A 22,203-nucleotide genomic window follows, 5' to 3' on the forward strand; every position below is an offset into this window, starting at 1 on the left:
AGAAGTAGGAAAAGAAGCCAAAAGTAGAACATTTTCCTAGTGAAATTAACACTCAAGAGTGATAGATGCTGCCTTGAGGTGGATCATCATTAACCTGGCCATAACCTCTGCAGGTAGGCTCAGTAAATATACTTCAGGTGAAGCATCTCCCAGAGGATTCAGCAATGGAGGACAGATTTCAGATAACAAGCTCAACCAAGAAAAAAACCCAAAAAACCAAAAAAAAAAAAACCTCAGTAGAAGCTATCACAATACTAATGACTACAACACCTCAGTGCCCTGTGCTGGCATCACTCAACAAACATCAACATCTTGCAACAGCTGTTCTTATCTGCACCACAGAAGTGACTAAGCCTGTCACTTCTGGGGTTTACTAGACATATAAAGTCCTAGGTTTAGATTCACTGTATGATTTCTTCTACCCAGTTTTCTTTAAGCACTTTTCCTCTGCTTGTCCTCCTTGAGACCAGGAGAAATACAATGCATTCTTTACCTTATTCCCTGTAGTCCCATCTTTTGCAGACATATTCTGTCAATCAGTTCCATATTTCATAATGCCATTTTGAAAACTAACACTTCAATCTTTTAGAGAAAATAACGGCCAACATAAACTATGAAGTGAGGTTTGGTCTTAATATGCAGCATAAATTCTCTGCTTTCTGTTAACACATTTACAATCACATAAAGTGTAATGGTAGGTTTGGCTTTTAGAGAAACTAAGATTCTGACACCATTACTCCCTTGTAAAATAAATACTAATACTAAAATATGAAACTCATCTTCCCATTTGTGTATTTAAAATAGAAGTATTTAAATTCATTTTTGAGCTACCTGTGTATACAGAAACACAATGTCACAGTAAATGCCACATAAACAACACCTTTTTTTCCTGAGGGAAAAGTTTGAAACAAAGTGAATGAAAATCATTCACCTTATACTGTCTTTGAAAGTACAATTCAACAATGATGGTTGATAATGGCAAAATTTAAGAGCCTAGAATGACTGCTGTTGACAGCAATCATGATTGATTTGGGAATCAAATTTTTAAGAAAACTAAAACCCAGTGTCAACAGGCTAATTAGAAATTTATTCAATACACTGTTTATAGAGAAGACAGGCTGCCCTGGTAACAGTACCTCAAACAAGAGTCACATGGGATGGTAACACAACTACTCAAATACAATGGTAACTTCTTACATACACATAGCTGTCACTATCATCTCTTTCTCTCCCAAGTACAGGGATCGTGTCTCAGTGTTATATATATATATATATGAAAGAAAGGCTTCCAGGCTTATCCTACAGGACGCATATGGATTCCACTATTTCTAAATGCAATCTCAGTATTCAATTCAAATCTCACATATTAATTTAGAAAACAACACAAAGCTTTTAATAGCATGGAAAGAACAAAGACGTCTCTAGGATGCATAAGTATTTATTTTTTCTACAGTTACATTGTTTCCCTCACTAAATGTCTGGCACCTTCACCAAATAAGCAATGTCCCCTCTAAGGACAGAAAAATCTCCAAACCTCAGCTCATCTGCAAATTTATTGCTTGACACTAATGGAGCACAAACAATAATTTGTGTTGTGGCATTCTCCAATTTAGTGTTCCCACTGAAACCACTCCAAATCAGAGACACTCCTTCACGCCCAGCTCCCACCTCTCTACCCCTGTGGTGGGCAGGAGAGCAGAATTGGAGGCAGAAAAGGTAAAGGTTGAGATAAGGACAATTTACTGGAAGCACCAAGGAGATAAGAAAACAAACAGTAACAGCAACAGTATTAATGACAGAGGGTACAATAAAGAGGAAACAGAGACATGCCCCTGAAAACACTGGCTGATCCCTCACACACTTCAGAAAGACAATAATATTTAAAAAAAATTAGTTAGAGTGTGTTAAGGATTATTTACAATTTTTTCTAGAGTGAAATGGGAATGTAAGCCTTGGCTATAAGCAATACAATCAGATCCAAAAGAATCAGAAGATACAAGGAATCAGTGTAAGAAATAATGACTTTAGAAAGATTTTAGAAAAAATTATGTCATGTATTTTAATGAAAAATAAAATCTCAATTCTGACCCTGCTTGCTATCTGTGCATAAGAACTAGATATTGCATATCTGTACACAAAGTATACAGCATATAGCACAAAAATGTGTTTTTAGTAATGGTAATTCAGTAGAACAACCTCCTTGCCTTATTTTGGACACTAAATATTATTTAGTGATTTCAGTATGTCGGCATTGTAGACTTTGCAACATGCAACAAAACTCCTGGGACATTCCCATATCATTTAAGTCCAGCTAACAAGAGAGAAATCCATGGTTATTTTTGGTTACAGGATTCTCTGATGCAAGCCTATATTTAAAGATGCAGAAGAGATCACAGATGTAGTCTAACAGATCAAACACTTCAAACACATTTGTGTTTTCCTGTTCAATCTCTCCTCCACCTACAAGATGCAAACATGATCTTGTATTTGTTCCAGGAGCAGCTACAGTTGAGAAAACAGGACTGTTTCTAACCTCTTTCACTATTTTTGAATTACTACAGAAAATTCAAACCTGAAGACAGCATATTCTCTGGAATTATCCAGTAATCACCATTACAAGTTTTGACACTGTTGGTTTTTTGGAAACATTGTTACTTTAATTATTAGGATAATTTTGCAAATCTCACCTTGTGCTTTCTGCTCTAAGTACTAGGTCAATGGCAGTGGGACTGAGCAAATGAGCTAGAAATTAAGTTTCTATACAGAGATACAGAAGCCAACACGGAACATCTTCTGGTGAAGCAGGAGAACTTAACTGAGAACAGACTGCCAGGCTCCTGAGCTCAAGCTAGATACACAAGAAAAGCATACTTCAACCGGGCCCCAACCTATCAAATTCTCGTGAAAAATAGGATATGTTTTCATACACATTTATATGAAAAAGCTCAATGTTCATGGAATTAGCTTTCTGGCAGGAGCAATTTTGTCCCCTGTGTCATATGCCAAGTACCAGGCAATAGAGCCTCTAGTCCTATACAGTCTATTATATTAAGATTTTAATATAATATTAGGCTTTGGGATTGAGATTTCCATACCGTCAATGCACCTGTGATGCACTTCTGTTCTAGGGCACCTAACTAGATTATTAGTGCTGGGACACACAATAGCAGATTCCACACTATTAAGATCTTAACATGATTAGCATTGTGTAAGAATATTGGGTAATAACTGTCACCTATTTCCCTACTTCGGCTTTCACAAGCTGAAATGACATGTGAAAAGGCACAAAAATATAATAACATTATACACCTAACTGCTGTGCAGCACTGTTGTTGCATAAGTACTTAATTTCAACCATAATCATAACATATCATTTTTATATCAAGCTCAAACTGAGGAACAGCATCAAAAGCCTTCACAACTTTGCATTTTAATTTGGTGTACATCCTACTCATAGCAATATAATGAAATCTTTTATAGAAAGTAACTTAAAAAAGCTACAATCTGTAACTATCTGCCCAAGAATATGGGTTAAATTGAACTGGCCAAACTATCAGGCTACAGTAATTGGAGTAAATTCTGATGGTCCAAGCACTCAGTTTGTTTTTCTGATGCTTTAATTTTCATAAAATGCAATGTAAAGCTCTTGACAAATGATTAATGAGCTCCAAAGGCAGAATCTTTATAAAAATTAAAATCTCAAATACAAAGAGCCAATGGTCAGCACAGTGGCACTCGTTGTCACCTCAGCAGCAGGCTTGCCTAACCATAATTACACAACAAAATACTAATGCACTTTTCCTTTTTTAGCCCATGGCACAGGGGTTTTGCCCATCAGAAAATGTGTCAGGAGCAAGCAGTCGTGCCAGTGCCACCTGCCATGCTGAGAACATCACTCATTGCCAGTGTAACAAATGACACCATCTCCATGCTTCTTTTTTCCCACCTAGAATCAACTGCCAAGCCAAAAGACCTGCTGCAGAGTTAATGAGCACTATGAAACTTGCTCTAATCTTAAGAACAAAAGAAGTCATAGAGGACTAACAATGTCCAGACAGAAAAAAGAATTAAAAAAAAAAAAAAATCTGCCCGCTGATTGAGGCAAAAGGTAAAAAATGCACCAGGTGTCAGGAATGCAAGAGTGGGAGGAAAGACTGGCAGAGGTACTTAGGCCCATTAAAAAGAATTCTCAATAGCAATACTCAACTCTTTTTCTGTAATATCTATTGACTGGCTAACTAGTAAACACAAGATAAAATAGAAATAATTCTCTGCCAAATATGCACAGCTGTAGGTCCACCTCTGATGATTCATCAGCAGCTCTAGGCATCTGCCAATTTTTTCTTTTTAAATTTTAATTTAGGATGGATCTAGAAGTGGCAGAGATTGCAGTCTGCTAGGGAAAAGGAGCCCACAGCACACAAGGAAAGCAGCACACAAGACAATAGTAACTATTTCAGTGCATAGATGCTCGCTTGGATGTTACAGCTTGCATTTACAATGACTAATCAGTAAATTTGAATATGATACTCAGTATAGAAGTGGTAAATTAGCAATGGCAGAGTACTTGAAATTATGTTTCTCAAAATATAGAACATTTTATAATCCATACTAACTTCCTCAGCTAAAAATAAAACTGTAATGAATCCTGCATTCATCTAAGATTTCCACCAATTTCAGTCAAATTGTGTGATGCGTAAACAGGTGGGGAATTTGGTCCAAAATATTTCCTCCTACTGACAGCCAATCTTGACTGCACTTTTCAGGGCTCTTACTTCCCTTCTTTGGCTAGATGGGAAACAAAACACTACGAGGTCAAAATCCCACTCTTCTTTTGGAAGAGTTAATCAACCCAAGCTACAAAGTTCCTGAATTTGTATCACATTAAAAAAAGCTCTTTTCTTGAAGTCACTAGGAGAGTACTTCACATATTCCTGAGATGCCCTATTCCATCCACTATTAATAGTCTCTATGACTGCAAAACTAGGGACAAAACCTGTTTGTAAAACCTAAAGAAAACATTTCAATTCAGGTATTTTCCTTTGTCTGTGGAAAAACAGAGAAAAAAAAATCCAATTTATCTAAATAATGAAAGAGTGTTTCATTTAATGTTCCATTTGTTTCAATTTTGTTTTTGATTTAGCCTTGAGACATGAATCATATTAAAATATAAATTTAAATATATTTACTTATTAAGGCAAGACCATGCTACATGGCTTACTGTATTATATTCTTTTGACATTTTGAAGAATTACGTTTAAATGGTCCCAAACTGAATTTTTTTTTTTTTTAAGGTATATTTAATGGAAAATATGTCTTTTCATCTCAGGAACAGAAACAAATTTTGGAATACTGTATCTGTGGAAGAGGTAATTTTTTTCAGACCTTCACATTAATACAATGCTTTAAACAACAGTTTAAAACAATTGCACTATACATAGTGTCAATTAAGGTAATATGAAATCTGAATTACCAACCACATGAGCAGTTTCCATATATTGTGAAGTCTTAGGGAATTTCAGTTATGAGGTTTACATTTTAGTTGCTTTAATTAATTTGAAGAATGGTTCTGCTTGGTTTCTCGAAGACCAAGTGTTCAACATAGAAAACATTTAACAGTTTTTCCATAAATTGTATAAATTAATGTTTGATGCTTTTTCAAAATATGAACTGAAAAAATATGTATTTTTAAACCTTGAAGAGCAACTAAATGGAACATGATAAACTTTATATTGCATTTAAATAAAAAACATTACTGAAATGTGTTTCTTTCAAGAGTATGCTACCACTTATGTACTTAAAAACTGGTACTAAAATTTATCTAACGCAAGTAACACCCCAACTGCTTTAACTATGTAAAAATATCTCACTGGTTCCTGTGGCTTTTAAATCTGAGGTTTAATAAAACAGATAACTGATGGACAGCTGATTTTTGCTGCTGGCCAACAGGATTACACAAGATTAAATGCATCTCATCTTGCAACTAAGCAAGACCCGTAGTATTTTGCTAATCTATTATGTACTCCTTGTACCTGGAAAACAAGAAAAAGTGAATAGCCTCAGAAAGGGATTTTCTAAATTCACAGAAGAACCTTTCTCATTCATCACCTGCTGACAACAGGGAATGAAGCGAGGCTTTGGTAAATAAAGAAGCATATAATGGTATTACTAAGGACTGTATCAAAACAAAAAAATTGTTAGTTATTGAAAGTTATGCTTCATCCTGCCCTCATTTTTTAGTGCTCTCCCCTTTGAAATTCTCTTCAGAAATGGTAACTTATGATGTTTATGCATGATCAATTATTCATAAAAAAGTAGTAATATGTACACAGCAACAAATGGAAATGCTTGTACATGTCTAACCAATGCTGTAATTTCAACAGTACAAATGAGAAAGAAACTACTAAATAAATTCTAAAAATAGTTATTTAGACTTGAAAATTTCTCATTGACATGTCAGTGATATTTATACCTACTACTTCTCAATTAAAAAAATTCTTTACATAACGTTATTCAAAGTACTCTAATACACAGTATGAGACATAAGAAACTCTTTAAAAAGCTAAATATTTCATTGCATTATTGACCATGTTGTTTTCATCTTGGTGAAACTTTTACAAAGTATGTTTTTTTATAAAGGAATTTTCAGTATTAGCATTTACTACTCAGGCATGGAACAACATGGCAGATAGTGTGTCTCTGATGACAAAGAAGTTACTTACAGGTAATAAGTGTAGGAGTGATAGCTTCTTCTGCCATGATGGTGGAAGGATTAGGCAGTGGTGGAAAAGATGAAATGGAAGGAAAGAAAAGTCAAATATTAATGTATGAAAAATCAAGATGAAACTGAGACCTGAACTGGTGACACAAATGAAAGGTAGCAAGAATGTATATCTGGGCATTTCATGCAATGTTTCTGGAATAGACAGGTGACATATCCAATCTCCATAATACTTTGAGCAGTACAATATATAATGCATCTCCAGCTGTTAAATCAAACCACCTTAGGGTACACCTACTAAGTAATGTTACATATTTAATGTCTGTTCATATCTGCATATGCTACACACACAAATATTCCCAATTAAAGTGCTAAATCACTACTGATTACACCTCAGCTGCATTAGGATTAAGGATATAGACATTCTAACATGGTGTTAGAAGCTCAGGAATAAAGAATTTCAGAATACACTTTTGTAGCTCTTCTTCTGTCATAGCAATGTAGAATATTACCCTATCCCTTTTTTTTACTTAAGGCAGTCAGTTCTGTCTTTGAAAGGACTTATTTCCAGACTGGAGAAAATCCATTGCCACAGCTCTTTTAATATTTCAGCTTTTAAACAACCTTTTAAATTAAGAAGGAAAAGATACTTACTGTCATGCAAATAAAAAAATCTATCCTTGTTGGCTAAAATTGTATTGGTGGTATTTCCCCACGTGGCAGAGATAAAAATAAGAACTGATCCTGTATCCATGTTATTCCTGCCCATGTGAATGCCACAAAGAACAACCTGGGAGACCTAGTACCATCACCTTAACAAATATGGGCTCTGTCAGCCTTGCGTAACCTCTTGGACAGCCAGATACTCCACCTAGACATGCTCTGGGTGAGCACACAGTACAGAAGCCCTCCAGCTATGCTCTTCTTCTTTGCATCCTTCCCTCCCTCCCTCCCTCAGTTATGAGCCCACTACAAGCAACACTGCAAGCCTCCAGAAAGGGCAAGTTTCAACCCAAATGAATTCCATCTATTGACTGCAATTAAAAAAAGGCTGGAGATCCTAAAACATCTCTGAGCATAATGTCAACTAGCATTCACATATTGGTAAGATAAAAGACTGAAAGGAGCCATGTAGGCATTTGTAATTTTTACAGCACATGCATACAGCCCTTTGACTACAGAGGAAACATGTAAACAGGCCTTGCAAAGGACTATAACTAATGTTAACTTGCCTCTGGCTACATGCTTCAGGCATCCCTTTGAAAACTAGGCTTTCATCAAATTTTCTCTCTCATCTTCTTTGTGTGAAGATGCCGTTAGAAATATTTCCCAGTTTTCATTCCATTTTTCTGATGCAAACAGTATTGTTCAAACACCAGACACTACACACTGCATATTTAATCACACAGCACATCTGGAAAATGTACACCTGCTAAAGTTGAGTTTTAGAAGATAACTAAGAATAGAGTAAAGGGCAAGCTGCAAAATAGTTGTAAGCCTCTTTGCATTCCATAGGGAGCATGGGATCAGGTCCTATCAAAGCACTTACCTGCACTATAAGCAAGTGGTTATTTTCTAGTTCAGTCATAATTATATTTCTCCCTACCTTTCTTTTCAGAATTACTCATTCTCTCACTTTGATTTAGAATCTCATGACACTGCCAACTCTGTTTCTTGCCATATGTTGCCACGAGAGAGATTTAATGTAATTAGTACAAATGTTCTCATACTTCTAAAAGATGTATAATAATTTGAAAAACAACAATAAATACAATTAATCAGTGAAGCACTGCTGGTACTTATATGCAGAATTCTGCCAAATATGTTATAGAGATAAATTATTTCTTAGGAAAAAAATGCTGAAAATCCAGGAACTTTATTGTGTGTAAATGTCCCATTAAGCATTTGTGTAACATGAGAAAAATTGGAAGTCTCAAGCTCCAGCTATTTTTACATTGCTACAGTTGTGAGATTTTCCATATAAAAGACCTTGAAAAAGAGCACCAAGGTTTTGACTCTCAAGAATACCACACACTGAAACAGGTAAAAAGAATATGCTAAAATCCTGCAGAAAGTTTTATACTTGCAAGTTTTATACAAGCATTTCAGGCCACATGCTAAAGCACCATCCATAACTGAATGGATTTAGCTTTTTTAAGAAATATGGACAAGCTCCATTTTTCCTCCTACATAATGAATACAAACTAAAGTTTCTGTCTACGTATGAAAAGTCTTTTTCGGTTAAAAAGACTGATGCAAAGATTTTGGCCAACTTAGGCCAAATTTTCTTATGAGAAGAACTCTTCAGTCACTTCCTGGTAGTGAGGTTATTTTATGTCAATAAACTGCTTCTGCATATAGTGACAATATTATGCACTTTGAACTCTTTTAGGTCTGAATACATAAATTAATTTCATAAAAACCACTTGAAAAATAAGCCCCCACTATAAAATTTACCAAAACCAGCACAGGAGGCTGGCTGCAGAAAGACTGACCCATCAGAATGGAAAGTTTTGGAACTGTGTCATTACCTCAGTGTTTTCTTCCATCATCTCTCATTTACAGTTGGCCTACAGGGAAAAACACGGTTCAGGGAGAGGAGGCTGGAATTTTACTTCAGCTTTATTATCTTTAGTTTCTATCCTAAGTGTTTGAAATTGTTGGCAAAGGTGTATGTATAACTGAACAGCCTGATTTGCTATCAGGGAATGAGAACAAGGCATTCCCAGTCCAGCTCCACTGAGTGCAGAACCCTTCCTTATCCACTGCCAAGAACCAAGGTCTCTGACTTAAACAGATGCTACAATTACATACATTAGAAATTCATGGAAGGCTCAGGCACAGAGACAACTGAAAACAGAAACTAAACCCAGGCAAAACAAAATAACCTTTTTATGATCAGAAAAACTCCATTCTACAACTGAATCAGAAGCCAATGGAATAAATTTTAATAACTACTTCCTTACTGCACTCCCACTGCAGCAACAAAATGGCAGCCCCAGTGGAAACAGCTGCCCCAAAGACAAATAAAGGGCTTTTAAGCAAATATTGGACCACTAATTTACCAGCTTAGGCAAATTTTAAAATTTAACTTCTATAGAATATAGAGGAAAAAAAAAAACAAACAGGAAAGGAGAAAATAAAGCAGTAAGTGTCTAATTTATGCAAGTCTTGATTTAACTGCTATTGCTTTTCTGAAGGTTGTAGCAACAGTACTCTCATTTTTACTGTTCTACTTTAAGTTGACCAAAAGATGAAGTTACTAGGTGAATTTAATTACTTGGCATTCTTTATTTTTAATGTTTTTATACAATCTTATGCAAGTACTTTAAGAATGACTCTTGCCCAATATTTACCATTCAGGGTCAGATTCAAAATCCACTTTATTGTGGATCAATTTTTGGGTAAACACATGTATTGTTTTCATCTAACTTTGTGTTAATTCTTATGTGAGAGATACAGAGCATATCTGAGGAGAGGAAAGCCTATTGGCACTATTCTAACTTCACAGAGAAGAATCATCTCATTGATATGACCATACTGGTGTTAGGAACAGCTTGCAGGTTCCTAGACTGCATAACACAACACCCTTATGCAGGAATGCTAATGGATAAAGAAAAGACAGAACAGAATGGATAAAGAACTATGAACAACCAAGTGGAGAGATAAAGAGGAAAGCACTAACAGTCCTCCCCTGCCCCATGTGCTAAGTTTACAAATTTGTTTTACTTCAGTCAAAAGCTGAGTGTCCCTAGAGAAAATGCTTCAGCATCCATGACATTTCTACCCTCACCCAGCGACTCCAAACCATGCACTGAATTGCTGGGCCACCTAATCTCTCTGGTTCATGACAGAACTGCTTCAGAAGACAATTATGTAATGAAATTAATAATGCTGCTTAGTGACTATTAATATTTGCAGAACTTCTTTACATACTGCTTTGATAATGGGAGTATCCACAGCATGTCTGTGCTGCACTGAAAACCTCCTTGAATGTTGGTCTTCTCTACCTGGCTACTGAATTAAAAGTTCAAGAGACTAATCTGTGAAAATCTGTGGTGCCTGGCACCAACCAAGCAAAGAATGGTTGTTGACTGAAAGGAGGTGGCTACTTAAGGAATGTGCTGGACAAAGTAATGGTTGTAACACAAGTGAAACTGCTTCCCAAATCTCTTGAAAATGGAAATAAATAGTTTGATATTAAGTTAATTAAGTGCTGTGAAGCCCCAGGGGCAGAGTCAGTTTCATCTATTGGTATGATCTGAAGGCCAAATACACAAGACTCTGCAGAAGACTGAACGACACATTTGCTTTGGGATATGCCTTGGGATAGCAGAATGTGAATGGGATTTTGCTGTAGCCAACTCCAAACAAGACAAGTTTCAAAGCACGTAGACTCAGCACAGTGAAGCCCACCATTGTAGCCCAGAGTGTCTGCACATAATAGTGCAGAGAACAAAGTGGCTCTCAGGGGAAAGGTGCCACTGAATTACAAGGTGCAATTTTATTTTTCACTCAGTTCTTTACACCAGTAAAGCTCCTGATAAAGTAAATGAAATAAACTGATCAAGTGCAGAAGTCAAACGGCTCACTAGCTTGATAAGACTGTTTCCCAAAGCAGCCCCTAAAATGTCGCAGAACTGCAAAATCACTACAGTCACACTAAGCTTGTGGCATGATTTATACATTTTCTTCAAATGCATAATGTATACACAGTAACTGAACCAAGGTGAAACCATAGGGGCCCTCAGCAGCCTAGTGAATTAATGCACCAATAACAATCTATTGAATAATTGGTTCATCTTCTGCTTAAGTCATGAGTGTAATTGTATTCAAGATCTTTTATGCTACAGCAGATGCTTTAAGAGGCTTGGGACACAATACACCCACCTCCCGAAACTCTCATTAAAGCCTAGTCACATCCTGTTACACAAATGAACCATCCTTACTTTTTAATATTCGCCTAAACTCATTTCAGTTTGTTTTGTTCAAGGCTGCAGCATCATTCTGGGACATGTTTTAAGTTATTGGTATCATTCTTTCTGTACTACACAATGAAATTGTGTGGATTTGGCAACAGAGTTCCTGGACTTGTATTTTCAATAGTTCCATCTCTGTCACAAGCAGATTCATTCCAAAAACCAAGGAAGCTCACAAAAGGCACTATTTCTTTAACAACAGAATTACTATGAATGATAATTACTCTGCTGTGATAGACAGAAGGAATCAAGTACCCTTCTGCATTAATGCAAACACTTAGGATCTGAGCCCTCCTGCCTCTAATAATTAGATTATCAAAGCGTTTTTCTCTAGAGAATTAAGCAGGAGCAGGCATAGCATCCATTTAGGCCAGAGACCCGGACACCTTATTCACTTTGAAACTATTTGGATCATTCTGCAATGCTCTCCCTTCAAGATGAAGAATAACTTGTCTCCCTTGGGTGAATACATTCTACCTTTGGCAGAAACACTTAAGGAGAGGCTCAGAACTAAACAGAGAGTATGATGAATGCTGGTCAGGAATTGTGTGAAGAAGGATTGGCCAGAAAACACAAGAAGCCTTCCTCCCTGCATGCCAAGTGCTGTGTCTGGCCCTAGGGAGGAGTTTGAGAGTTCAACTGTTAAAATTGAAGGTATGAATGATGCAAGAAATTGGAAGTGGGAAGAAAAAAGTACTGCAAAGTCAGAACAGACTTCAACTCTGCTACACTGTACTTTATTGAGTAGACTTGGTTACTGGGTAAACTCCATTGCCCCAGCCAGACTCACCCTGGGGCTTAAGTCTCAGTCTCTTCTTTACATACCTCTTGTCATGACCTGGCCCCCAGCCCTGGCCACAGCTTGCCTTTCTCTCCATAGAGCCCTTCTAACTCATGGCCCTCCCTCTGTCTTCAAGGAGAATGAAAAGCAGCTACTTCTGTTGCCTGCCCTGAGGCACTGTCAGACAGCTGCCTCCTTTGCTCTGCACCTCCGCTGTTCAAATTCTGGAAGAAATTCAGGCAGCTCAGGGGTTTGGACTATCTCAGACCAACCAAACTAGTTAACATACAATTAAATCACACAGGGTTGGGATGAGCCAAATCAGGCCAGGATTGCTCTCAGAGGAAAAAAGGGGATAATTCAAGGGGAATAGCAAAGAGGTGAGGGGTTATGGGACACGGTAAGGAGACTGGCAGAGGTGGAAGGAGAATTTGCCACTCATCCCCTTTACACAGCACTTGCACATTCCCAACCCCACCTCTAACAGCTGAAAATCTCACATTGCTCATTACAGCACCTAAAACCTTAATTCTATTTGCTAATTAATTTTTCCCAATCTAGAATAAGCTTCTAAGATCACATGGAATTTTTTTCTTATCTGTGCAACCTCCCTGGCTATATTTTTCCTGTTACTATTTTATCTCTTACAGTGCTGAGAAAGACAAACAGCTTTAAAAGCTGTACACTTCTAATAATGTAGCAGTTTTCAAATGATATTCAAGGAAAAACAATCTCAATATGTGAGTGTGTTGAACCAGCATTTGGAAACATTCAGCACCATTGCAACATTTTCCATTGTTTCAGGAAACAAAGCTTATGCAGAACAATACAGACCTCATTCTTAGCACAAATTACCTTATCTCTAGCTCCCGATAGACTTTCTTTTACATGCAAAAATGAAAGTACATCTAGCTTCCAGCTGATCTGTCAAATAGGGTGGATACTCATACAGGACCAGATACTCTCTGATTATTAGAGTCCATCATGCAGTACTGATGTAAGGAGTGCTGGAATCATTAACCTTGAGTTGTTATATATAAAACAAAGATACAAACATTAATTCTCTGTGGATACAAAGGTGGCTGGACACTTTTACCAATATCCAACTGAGTACTGCTTGTAGGAGATGCAATATGAACATGGACATAGAAAACATCCACAAATTGCTCACCTTTTCTTCATTACCAGCACGACTCCCAAAAATATAATGACGAACAGCAAGATGCCTGCAATGACTCCAGCAATTTTAACAGTATGGTCTGTCTGCTTCTCAGGCTCCGGGTCTGGTTTTCGAGTGGCAGCCCCTAGGGAATTGACAAAAGCAAAATAGGAATGAGGAAAAGAATAAAGGTGTTATTCTTTTGATGTTTATACACTTAACCTACTAATGTCATTAATCTTATCCAGGGCAAACAGATATCAATGCTTGGTCTTTTAAGAAAAATTTCTGCTTTCATATGCATTGCCGGGAATATAATTCTTTATATTGTTCCAAGACATTCTGCAGAACCACAATATAGGTGGGATACCACTGCCAGCCCTGACCCTTCACAGGAGCCTCTTCACAGATTCACAAATTTCTATATTTTTATTATCTGTGCTGGCTCCCTTTTCTTTCTTCCATTAGAAACTTGCTAACAACACAATAACTATACTAAGCCTTTATCCAAATTTGATTTGCTGGAACATTTTCCTCAATTATTTTTCATAAATGAAGCTGTAATTCCGTAACATATTAGCTTAAACACCTGGAAAAGTGAGATAAGCTCATTTACCATGCATTTTATCCACAATTGTTTTTTTACACAATAGATTTTTTTTTTTTGCCTTTGGAAATCTAAATCTAGGTCACATCTGGTAGGAAAAAAGACTCCTTCTAAGCAATTTATTCACAAAGTGGGAAGCAGCTGATGATCACACCACTGGCACCTACATTTAATATCTGTTTAAATGAGATAACCAGTGCCTTACAGCAGCTACTGTCTTAGCTCCTCCATTTAAAAAAAATAACATCGTTTGTACTGTTTACTGTATAATGTGATGGAACGTCAAATCCATGTCTGATGAAATATCCATTTCCCCTACCAAATGAGTTCAGGATGAAAAAATGTTAAGGAAGCAACATTCAATTCACTAAGCTGATTTTATTTTTTATGGACTTGTATTTTTTTTTTTAAATCAAAACGTGTCAGCATTCATCATTTGAGGCACCATGCCATAAAATGGACACAGGGATTTATGGATTGCTTTCCTGGTATAGCTTTTTTGGGAAGGGAGAAGGAAGAGTAAAGCCTAAGTGCAGTGTAATCTTTTAAGACCACATTCTTATACCACTAACTGGGTTTCAGAGAGGATTCTGACAGCACCAACTATATTTTACTTGTTTCTTCACTTTCTCCTTCTGGAAAGGAAGGAAATTAAAAGCCAATTTACATGAAGAGCTATTTTCTGAAAAACAGAATGAAAACATTTCCAATGTTTCTTCTCAATTTTAACCAGGATATTCTAAGATTAAGAGTATTTCTAAGTGCCCACAGTTACACTTTTGGCCTGCATCTTCAAAACTCCTTGCCAAGAGGAATGCCAGAAAAACCTGCCAGAAAAGGTGATAACTATTAATCAAATCATATCTAGAGCTAACTGCAGGAACCAGGTTCTTTGGAAAATTCTGGCCGAGGTACTTTAGATGAGTGCTAAATCAGAGAAGATGATGTGCTTGCTGTGCCTGTGCCCAGTCCCAGATGAATATTAGTTTGATAAAAATACATACACACTTTTCTGAATTGGTAAAATCCTTACTTTGTATGAATAAAGGATGATTCAAACTTTGAATAAACAGTTCTATTTTCATATTCCTGTATCCTATATAAAAAATGTTTTAAATTCTATATTGCTGTACTCTTCACAGCACTCAATATTGCAGTAGATATTCAGAAGACATCTAGAGCATTTCATGCAAAAAACAGCTGTTGAGCTGCACTTGGCCAACAGGAAGCAGTGAGTCAAGTATGATGCAAATGGTAAGACATATGAAGGACTCCAAAGCTCTCTTTTAAATCTAAAACCCAATAAAGAAGGAATCTAAAGTCAACAGCAAGTAGTATATTTTCAGATGTAGCTTCTAAGACTAGTTCCTTCCAAAGCCTATCCTTCACTATCTCCTTCAGGTTACCTTAGCCAACTGGAATACTCATCAGTAACGACTTGCTAAAAACAGTTTCTGCCTTATGGTTTCATTGCTTATGTTAAGGCTTCCAGCATTAGTTTTGGGAATATGAGGGCTAAACAGTAAAATTAAGTAAAGGCAACCATTCACAGTACTATCCAATGTGTTCTATCTCAGTACCGTGTTTCTCTTTGGCAGCTCATGGTCCTCAGTTCAGTGGAACCAGCTACACTTACACTACACAGAGGAGAGAAAACCATATTCAAAGCACACACATTTTCTCTATATGATGGAGCACAACCTTCATGAAATGCCTTCCATCACACAAAGCATTATCCTGACAGCAGTACTGAACAAGCTGGCGAATCCACCACTAACGCAAAATCTCTAAAGAAAGCCTACACAGGAAGCGACACAGAGCCTAACATCAGGACACTCCAACTCCCATTTTGTATCATTTATTGATTATCTGATTGAGAAATCAGCTCAAATTGTCTATGAAAAGAATTTTAATGCCAAGTTAAAAACAGGATACAGCTTCTCACAGTGATAGACTCAGCCTTACAATAGAGGCTGCCTTAAACTGGAAGCATGATGTTTAACAAGCCTTTTAAAAACCCCTATCATTAATTATTATACCAAATATTGGCATTATCTCAATTCTCCTTCATTTCCATTCAGAAGACTATTTATTTGCTGACATGTTGCTCCACTATTGTTCTTAGTGGTTTCCAAAATCTATTTGGGTAAATGAAAAGAACTTCCATCCTTCTTGAACATTCCTTGAGTCTTAGCATTAGAAATTTGGGATTACCTTTCTGCATGTTATTTAATGTTGCTTATTCATTTAACATATCTCAGTTTTTCTACAACTGGATTTAAGGAAATTGCTGTGTTCTAATCTATTCTTTATACTCCTTATTATTCTGTTTGGTTTTATTTCAACATCAGATGGACACTGGAAGTATTGTTTACGGTGAAACATGCAGCCCTTTCTTCAGTGCAGTGCTCAGCTTTGAACCCTTTACAAGTTAAAAGCCATTCAAATTTACATTTTAGCACTTATCAAGACTGAAATTTGAGTTGGTACTACCTCTTAATTCTGTTTGCTTTTATCCCACTATAATTCTTCATAGTCCCATGTGAATTCTGCTAAATCATACCATCTAGCATTTAGCATTCTGCTAAATCATACCATCTAGCATCATAATCAAGAGCTGCTGCCCTGACACTAACTCTTCCAGGCATTTAATAAACATACCATACAGCATTTAATATTAAATACTAAAGTGCATTAACCATGAATAGCAGTGTCACTTTACTTCTCCTATGTTTCTGTCTGATAGGTAGAGGTTGACTGAATGATATTTGCCTCTCACCTCATAATTACTTCTTAACTGACTTTTAACCCATATTCACACAGGCAATTGCACCGGCACCATGGAGAGAAAGGTGAGCTGTCCCTAAGGGGAGCAAGGCAACTCAGAGCAGTAGTTCTGAAATTCATTTTGTCTCCTGATAAACTGTAATGTCCGTTTGTGCATTTGGTTTTGTTTGTATGTCTTCAAGAGAGATGTGGAAAAGCACTATTGCAAGCCTTAAAAAAAAGGGGGCTTTGATTTCTCTTTTACTCTGCTGAACAGACAGATGCTAAAAATATTGAGTGAAATGCAATCTTTCATTACAGAAACAGTGTTACTGATACACTATTTTATCATGATGATCTAGTCTTGGTGGTTTATTTCTTTATTTTATTACCATTCTTGCAACCTCTTTGTCTGACACAGTAATTTTTAATGTCCTTGATTGCCCTGGAGCCTTTAAGAATATATAGCTACAAGACTAATTCTGTGCCTCCAGTAAAATATCTGTATTTAATGAAAACAGGTCATTAAGTTGATGCCAACAACTGAGCTATGCCTACTCCTTTTTCCTCACAACAGTGGACCTAATGAGTTACTTGGATTTTTTTGTTAGTTTTACTTTTAAGATTTTGATTCTACCCTTGCATACAATGACTGACTTTGAGCCTTGCATAAAAAACCTTCACTTTTGTTTTCTGAGATTGTCTGGGCAATCTCAGAAAACAGAAGCTGAACACAGTGTGAAAGCACTAGCTCTTCCTAGTGGAGCTGCAAGAATCAAGGCTAAACTGACATATACACTGTGGTGCATCTCTAGAAAGACAATAGGTCACTGAAGAGCAGCGAGTGGAGGATAGCTCAAGGGAGCTGCTTAGAAAATGAAAGGACAAGGAGATGTTTCCTGCCAGTTTAAAAAAGATTAAGGTGCTGACTTTGGAAAGTCTTTACTTGATGAAAACAAGGCAGAGTGCTTCCTGCCAGAAGTGAAAAACAGAGATACACTTAAAGATAAACCCTAAGGTGCTGCAAAAACCTGGCAAAGTATTTCCCCAGGCTTCCTCTGCTGAATACAGTGGAAGACAGTCACATTGCTTGGTTCCATACCCTTAGATATTTGCTTTACTAGTTAATGTCAGCAACTACAATTTCCCTTTCACTGACTGATTTCCCATTCTTTGTGGCTCTCCCAACAGTAGCATTTAAAATGTGAAATATGTTTATTTTCCTTCACTGAGAAAGAACGGCATTCAGCTGGTCTGACTTTTCCTCATGGATCTCATTTTGTTCCATACTTTGCAAGCCTCAGTGATAATATTTTTAAGTAGTACCCATGAAACAACTTAGTTTTTACTCTCAGACCTATTTCATTAACTTTTTCTTAATACTGGAATCTCCTCTGAAGTTTAGTCATTACTCTGCCAGTTCATGGCATCTTACTCCCTCTTCAGAATGAGAACTGAATTATACCTAGTTGCTGTCTTAGTGTCTGCCAGAGTTTGAATTCTTAAATGACTTTGTGCAGATAAATTTCTATTTCCACACAACAAGTTAAAACACTGGGGAAAAAAAATCCGACTCTCTCTTTAAAGTATTTCTAGTTCTGCCATTTCCTTTGGTGGAAAATTTGCCTTTCCTTTTTCACTCAGGAGGTGTAAGTATCATGCTATCATCAACCTCAAAACTTCATAAAGAATAATCCCTTGCAGGTAGCTTATGGATAGAAAAGGTTGTAGCAGAACTACTTTTCACCATAATGAAAGCTAAAGTGAATGAATTATGTGAGCAAAATAATCATTCTTTAATTCTGAGGCAAGCACTATCTTGTTTTTCAAGAAAAATTAAAATGTTTTCCAGTAAAAGAAATGGACCTCTACCAAACTGAATAAACTCTTTTTTTCCTTCTCTCTTTGTAAATGAACAAAGTTTGGACTTGCTTTTCACCCCAAAAAATGTACTTAGAAATGACTGACTGTTGCAGTGTGTTTTTATTTTGCAGGTTATTGTTTGATTTGTACTTTGGTAGTCCTTTTGGGGTTTTTTCTCCCCCTGTTTTAGAGGGACACAAACCTGCCTTTGTTATTCAATTGAGCCCGGTGTCAGTTTATCTGTTTGTTACTTAGCTACTTTTCTGCCAAGTCTCAAACCCCTTCCTCCCACATGCAGTTGTTAACCCCCCCTGTCCCAAGCAGTTTTCCTTCCCTTGTATCCCTTGCCCTTGTGTTCCACCCCCAGTGCTCTTGATTAGTTGAACACTGTATCCTCCCTTGAGACCTGTCCCCCTTTATAAGCCGCTGTTTGCTCCCAGTTCCTGGCCTGGGACCCCGAGACTTGGGGAGTGTAACATCAAATAAAGTAACCCAGTGCCACCCAGGCCCGTGCTGTGCCTCCCCTGGCAGCTGGGATTCTGTGGAGCCCTGAAAGAAGGGGACTGTCTCCCCGCCACTGTCACCATCTAGCCGGGACATGTGACAAACTGACCATTTTACAGAACAGAATAACCAATAAAATAATCCTGGCTCAAAAGTCTAGGCACTGCTGGTTATACTTATAAAGAGAGGGGTAAGATTTGTGCTGTTACTAGTAAAAACTAGCTAAAGGTTGTTAATCTAAAGCAGTCTTCAAAAAATCCAGGTGTTTATTGTTTGATTTGAGTTAAAAAAATAATCTCTTCTATTAATTAACTAGACCAGTTTCATGCTATTTCTCCCACTCAAGGCTGACTGTAGTTCCTGCCTTTTGTGCTTCCTTTCTTCAGCTTTACACTTTTAAAAGGTACTTGCTTGGTTAGACGCCTGCAAACCTTTCACCCACAGGTGCTCCAGTAACTGATGTAATGGTTAACCTTACAAGGCCTTAAGGTACTAATACAGTTAGTTCAGATCATCCTATCTTCCAGTCAAATTTGAAACCAACTTCTGAGTTAGTAGCTACCCTGTGATTTTTTTATGCAGGCAATGAGATTCAACTATCACATCTCAGCACCTACTTTTGAGTTATTCTACAGAGTGAGTCAGGAAAATGAAACATCATACCCCTGTGTGACAGCTGCACTGTGATGAGGTGGCAGAAATAATGCAAAATGGTACAAGGCAGAAGAGAGGCAGAGAGATATGATGATTTCCTTGGAACACTCATCACTAGGCTCCTACTGTCCCTACCACAAAGTGAGAAGAATGAAAACTTGGCTTTAAAGACTCTGCCCATGTTCCCCAAGGACAACATGAATTACAGAGGCTACTATCATTACTGCCTATTATTTGTATGATAGTAGGAGCTAGAAGCTGTAAATCAGACTGGGAGCCCCACTGTGCTAAGAACAGGGCAGGCACACAGCTAAGTAATCTTTGCCACTAAAAGCACACAACCTAGCTGAGCTAGGCTGTAGGAGGCAGGTGTAGCAATCACAGGGGGAAGGGGGAGGCAAAACCCCCTAAAAAGGTGCATCTGCATTACCCAGATAGTTCTACCCTTCCTGCTCTTTTAACTACCTGGTATCACTCAGCATTTTCAGTTAGCACCACAGCAGAAACAGATCTTCAGGAGGGATTTGAGGGACTTACAGATATTACAGTTGATGATGTTGGTTGGGGTGTTTCAAGGAAGGAAGTAACATAAAGGTTCATTAACATAAAGGTAGGAAAAGCAAAGTTTCCAAAAGCAAGGGGCTGAGATAAAAGGCAGCATACAAAGTAAGAAAGAATGCTGATATGTCTGTCTTGGTATGAAAACAGGTGCTTCACAGAGGTAGGTCCTTGTAAATGTCAAATGACCAACAGGAAACCCAATCACAAACCTTAATCACAAAACACAATGCAATAGGGCAGCAGTGCAAAATGTCCTGTTTCCTCCAGAAACACCATTTCTCCCTTCATCTTACCCATGACTGCAAAAAATGGTACCCTTATTTATAAATCTGCAGCAGCATTATTCATGCTGTGAGGGAAAAGCCAGTCTGACACGCTTTCAAGTTCATTCCAGATGCCAGGATTTGAGCCTGTCTTGGAGAAGACCCAAAACACATACAGATCTGTAGATGAAATGAATTAAAACCCTGGCTCTTCTCTTTATACTGTAAGTGACTGGCATTCAGTCCTCATCTGCTAGCCAGCATGTATCCTGCTAACAAAGTCTTTGTTCTATTACTCCTGGTAGAACTCCAGCTAGGAGAGTGAGTTCTCCCTTGCCATCCTCATTGTTAGCTTTCCAATCAGCGCTCCTTGTTCTCCTTCAAAACTGCAGGTTTTTGTCCATATGGCAGAAGTTATGAGGTGTTGTTGGGCAGGTACACTTTGTGCCAGAAGGTGGTTTTGATCAGCATTTTTTCAGTTTTCTCTCTAGACTATGTCTTGAATATATTATTTTGGAAATGTGGCAAGAGCAAGGTCTGTTTACTTCTCTTTTTACAATATTCCTTTCTGTTCCTGGTTTCTCTTGGAAATGCTTTTTCTACTTTTTGTACATGGCAGAGAACATGTTTTCATTCTATTTTGGTAAGCATAGGAGTCATTTAAGTGTTGAAATCAACATAGTCTGACTTTCCCTCCCATGATGTGCTCACCACTCAATTTTTTTGAAGTCTGGGAAGAAGGGCAAGCAGCATTTACATTTTAGCAGGAGGGTATTTTCTTTGCAATTTATGATCATCATCACAATACATATTGCTGTGTACATATCCTCTTTGCCCAGAAAAAGGTTTCTGTATTTCCCAAGGACCATGATGTGGATTTGGTATATTTTTTATTTGGTGTTTTTTAAATACAGAATTGTTAGAAGGTCTGTGGTAAGAAGGGAGTATCAAAATAAGGCTCTGCTGCGTAACAATAGTTATGAATTATTAATTTTGTTTGTGATATTCTTTAGGAAAATGTAAATATAAGTGACAAAGAACTGCATGAAAAGACATGCAAAGAACTATTTCACTGATGAATTCGATTCATTTAACTGACTATCACATGAACTGTGTCTCTCACTGGTGGATGATTCATGTTCATGCATGTGAGCAGGAAAACTATTTTGGTTCAACATCTGCATTTCTGGTTGTCAGGAATAACAGCATTCTTTACAAAACATGCCTAAAACAAATGAAATTCCCAGTTTGACTTTTGGTCTCATCACAATCTATTGGTCTCATCACAAACTATTTTTAACAGGATTTTAATCCAGACTGTTTAGACTGTTTTTTTTTTCTGGGG

General features: G+C 37.3%; 1 protein-coding gene across 6 annotated transcripts in view; it reads right to left on the reverse strand.

Annotated features, from left to right (window-relative positions):
- The window catches only part of PTPRM (protein tyrosine phosphatase receptor type M), a 443,671-nt gene that overhangs the window by 139,322 nt on the left and 282,146 nt on the right, over window positions 1–22,203 (reverse strand). For 3 of the 6 annotated variants that reach the window (XM_050971530.1, XM_050971533.1, XM_050971531.1), the window contains exons 14-15: window positions 13,653–13,785; window positions 6,723–6,752 (exon numbers count right to left, since the gene is read on the reverse strand). In XM_050971530.1, coding sequence (XP_050827487.1) covers window positions 6,723–6,752; window positions 13,653–13,785 — 163 coding nt within the window. The remainder of the gene's footprint in view (window positions 1–6,722; window positions 6,753–13,652; window positions 13,786–22,203) is intronic. The other 3 variants (XM_018908949.3, XM_018908937.3, XM_050971532.1) reach the window with 1 other exon arrangement.

The sequence above is a fragment of the Serinus canaria genome, chromosome 2, assembly GCF_022539315.1.
Source record: "Serinus canaria isolate serCan28SL12 chromosome 2, serCan2020, whole genome shotgun sequence".
In the NCBI taxonomy this organism is placed as follows: Eukaryota; Metazoa; Chordata; class Aves; order Passeriformes; family Fringillidae; genus Serinus; species Serinus canaria.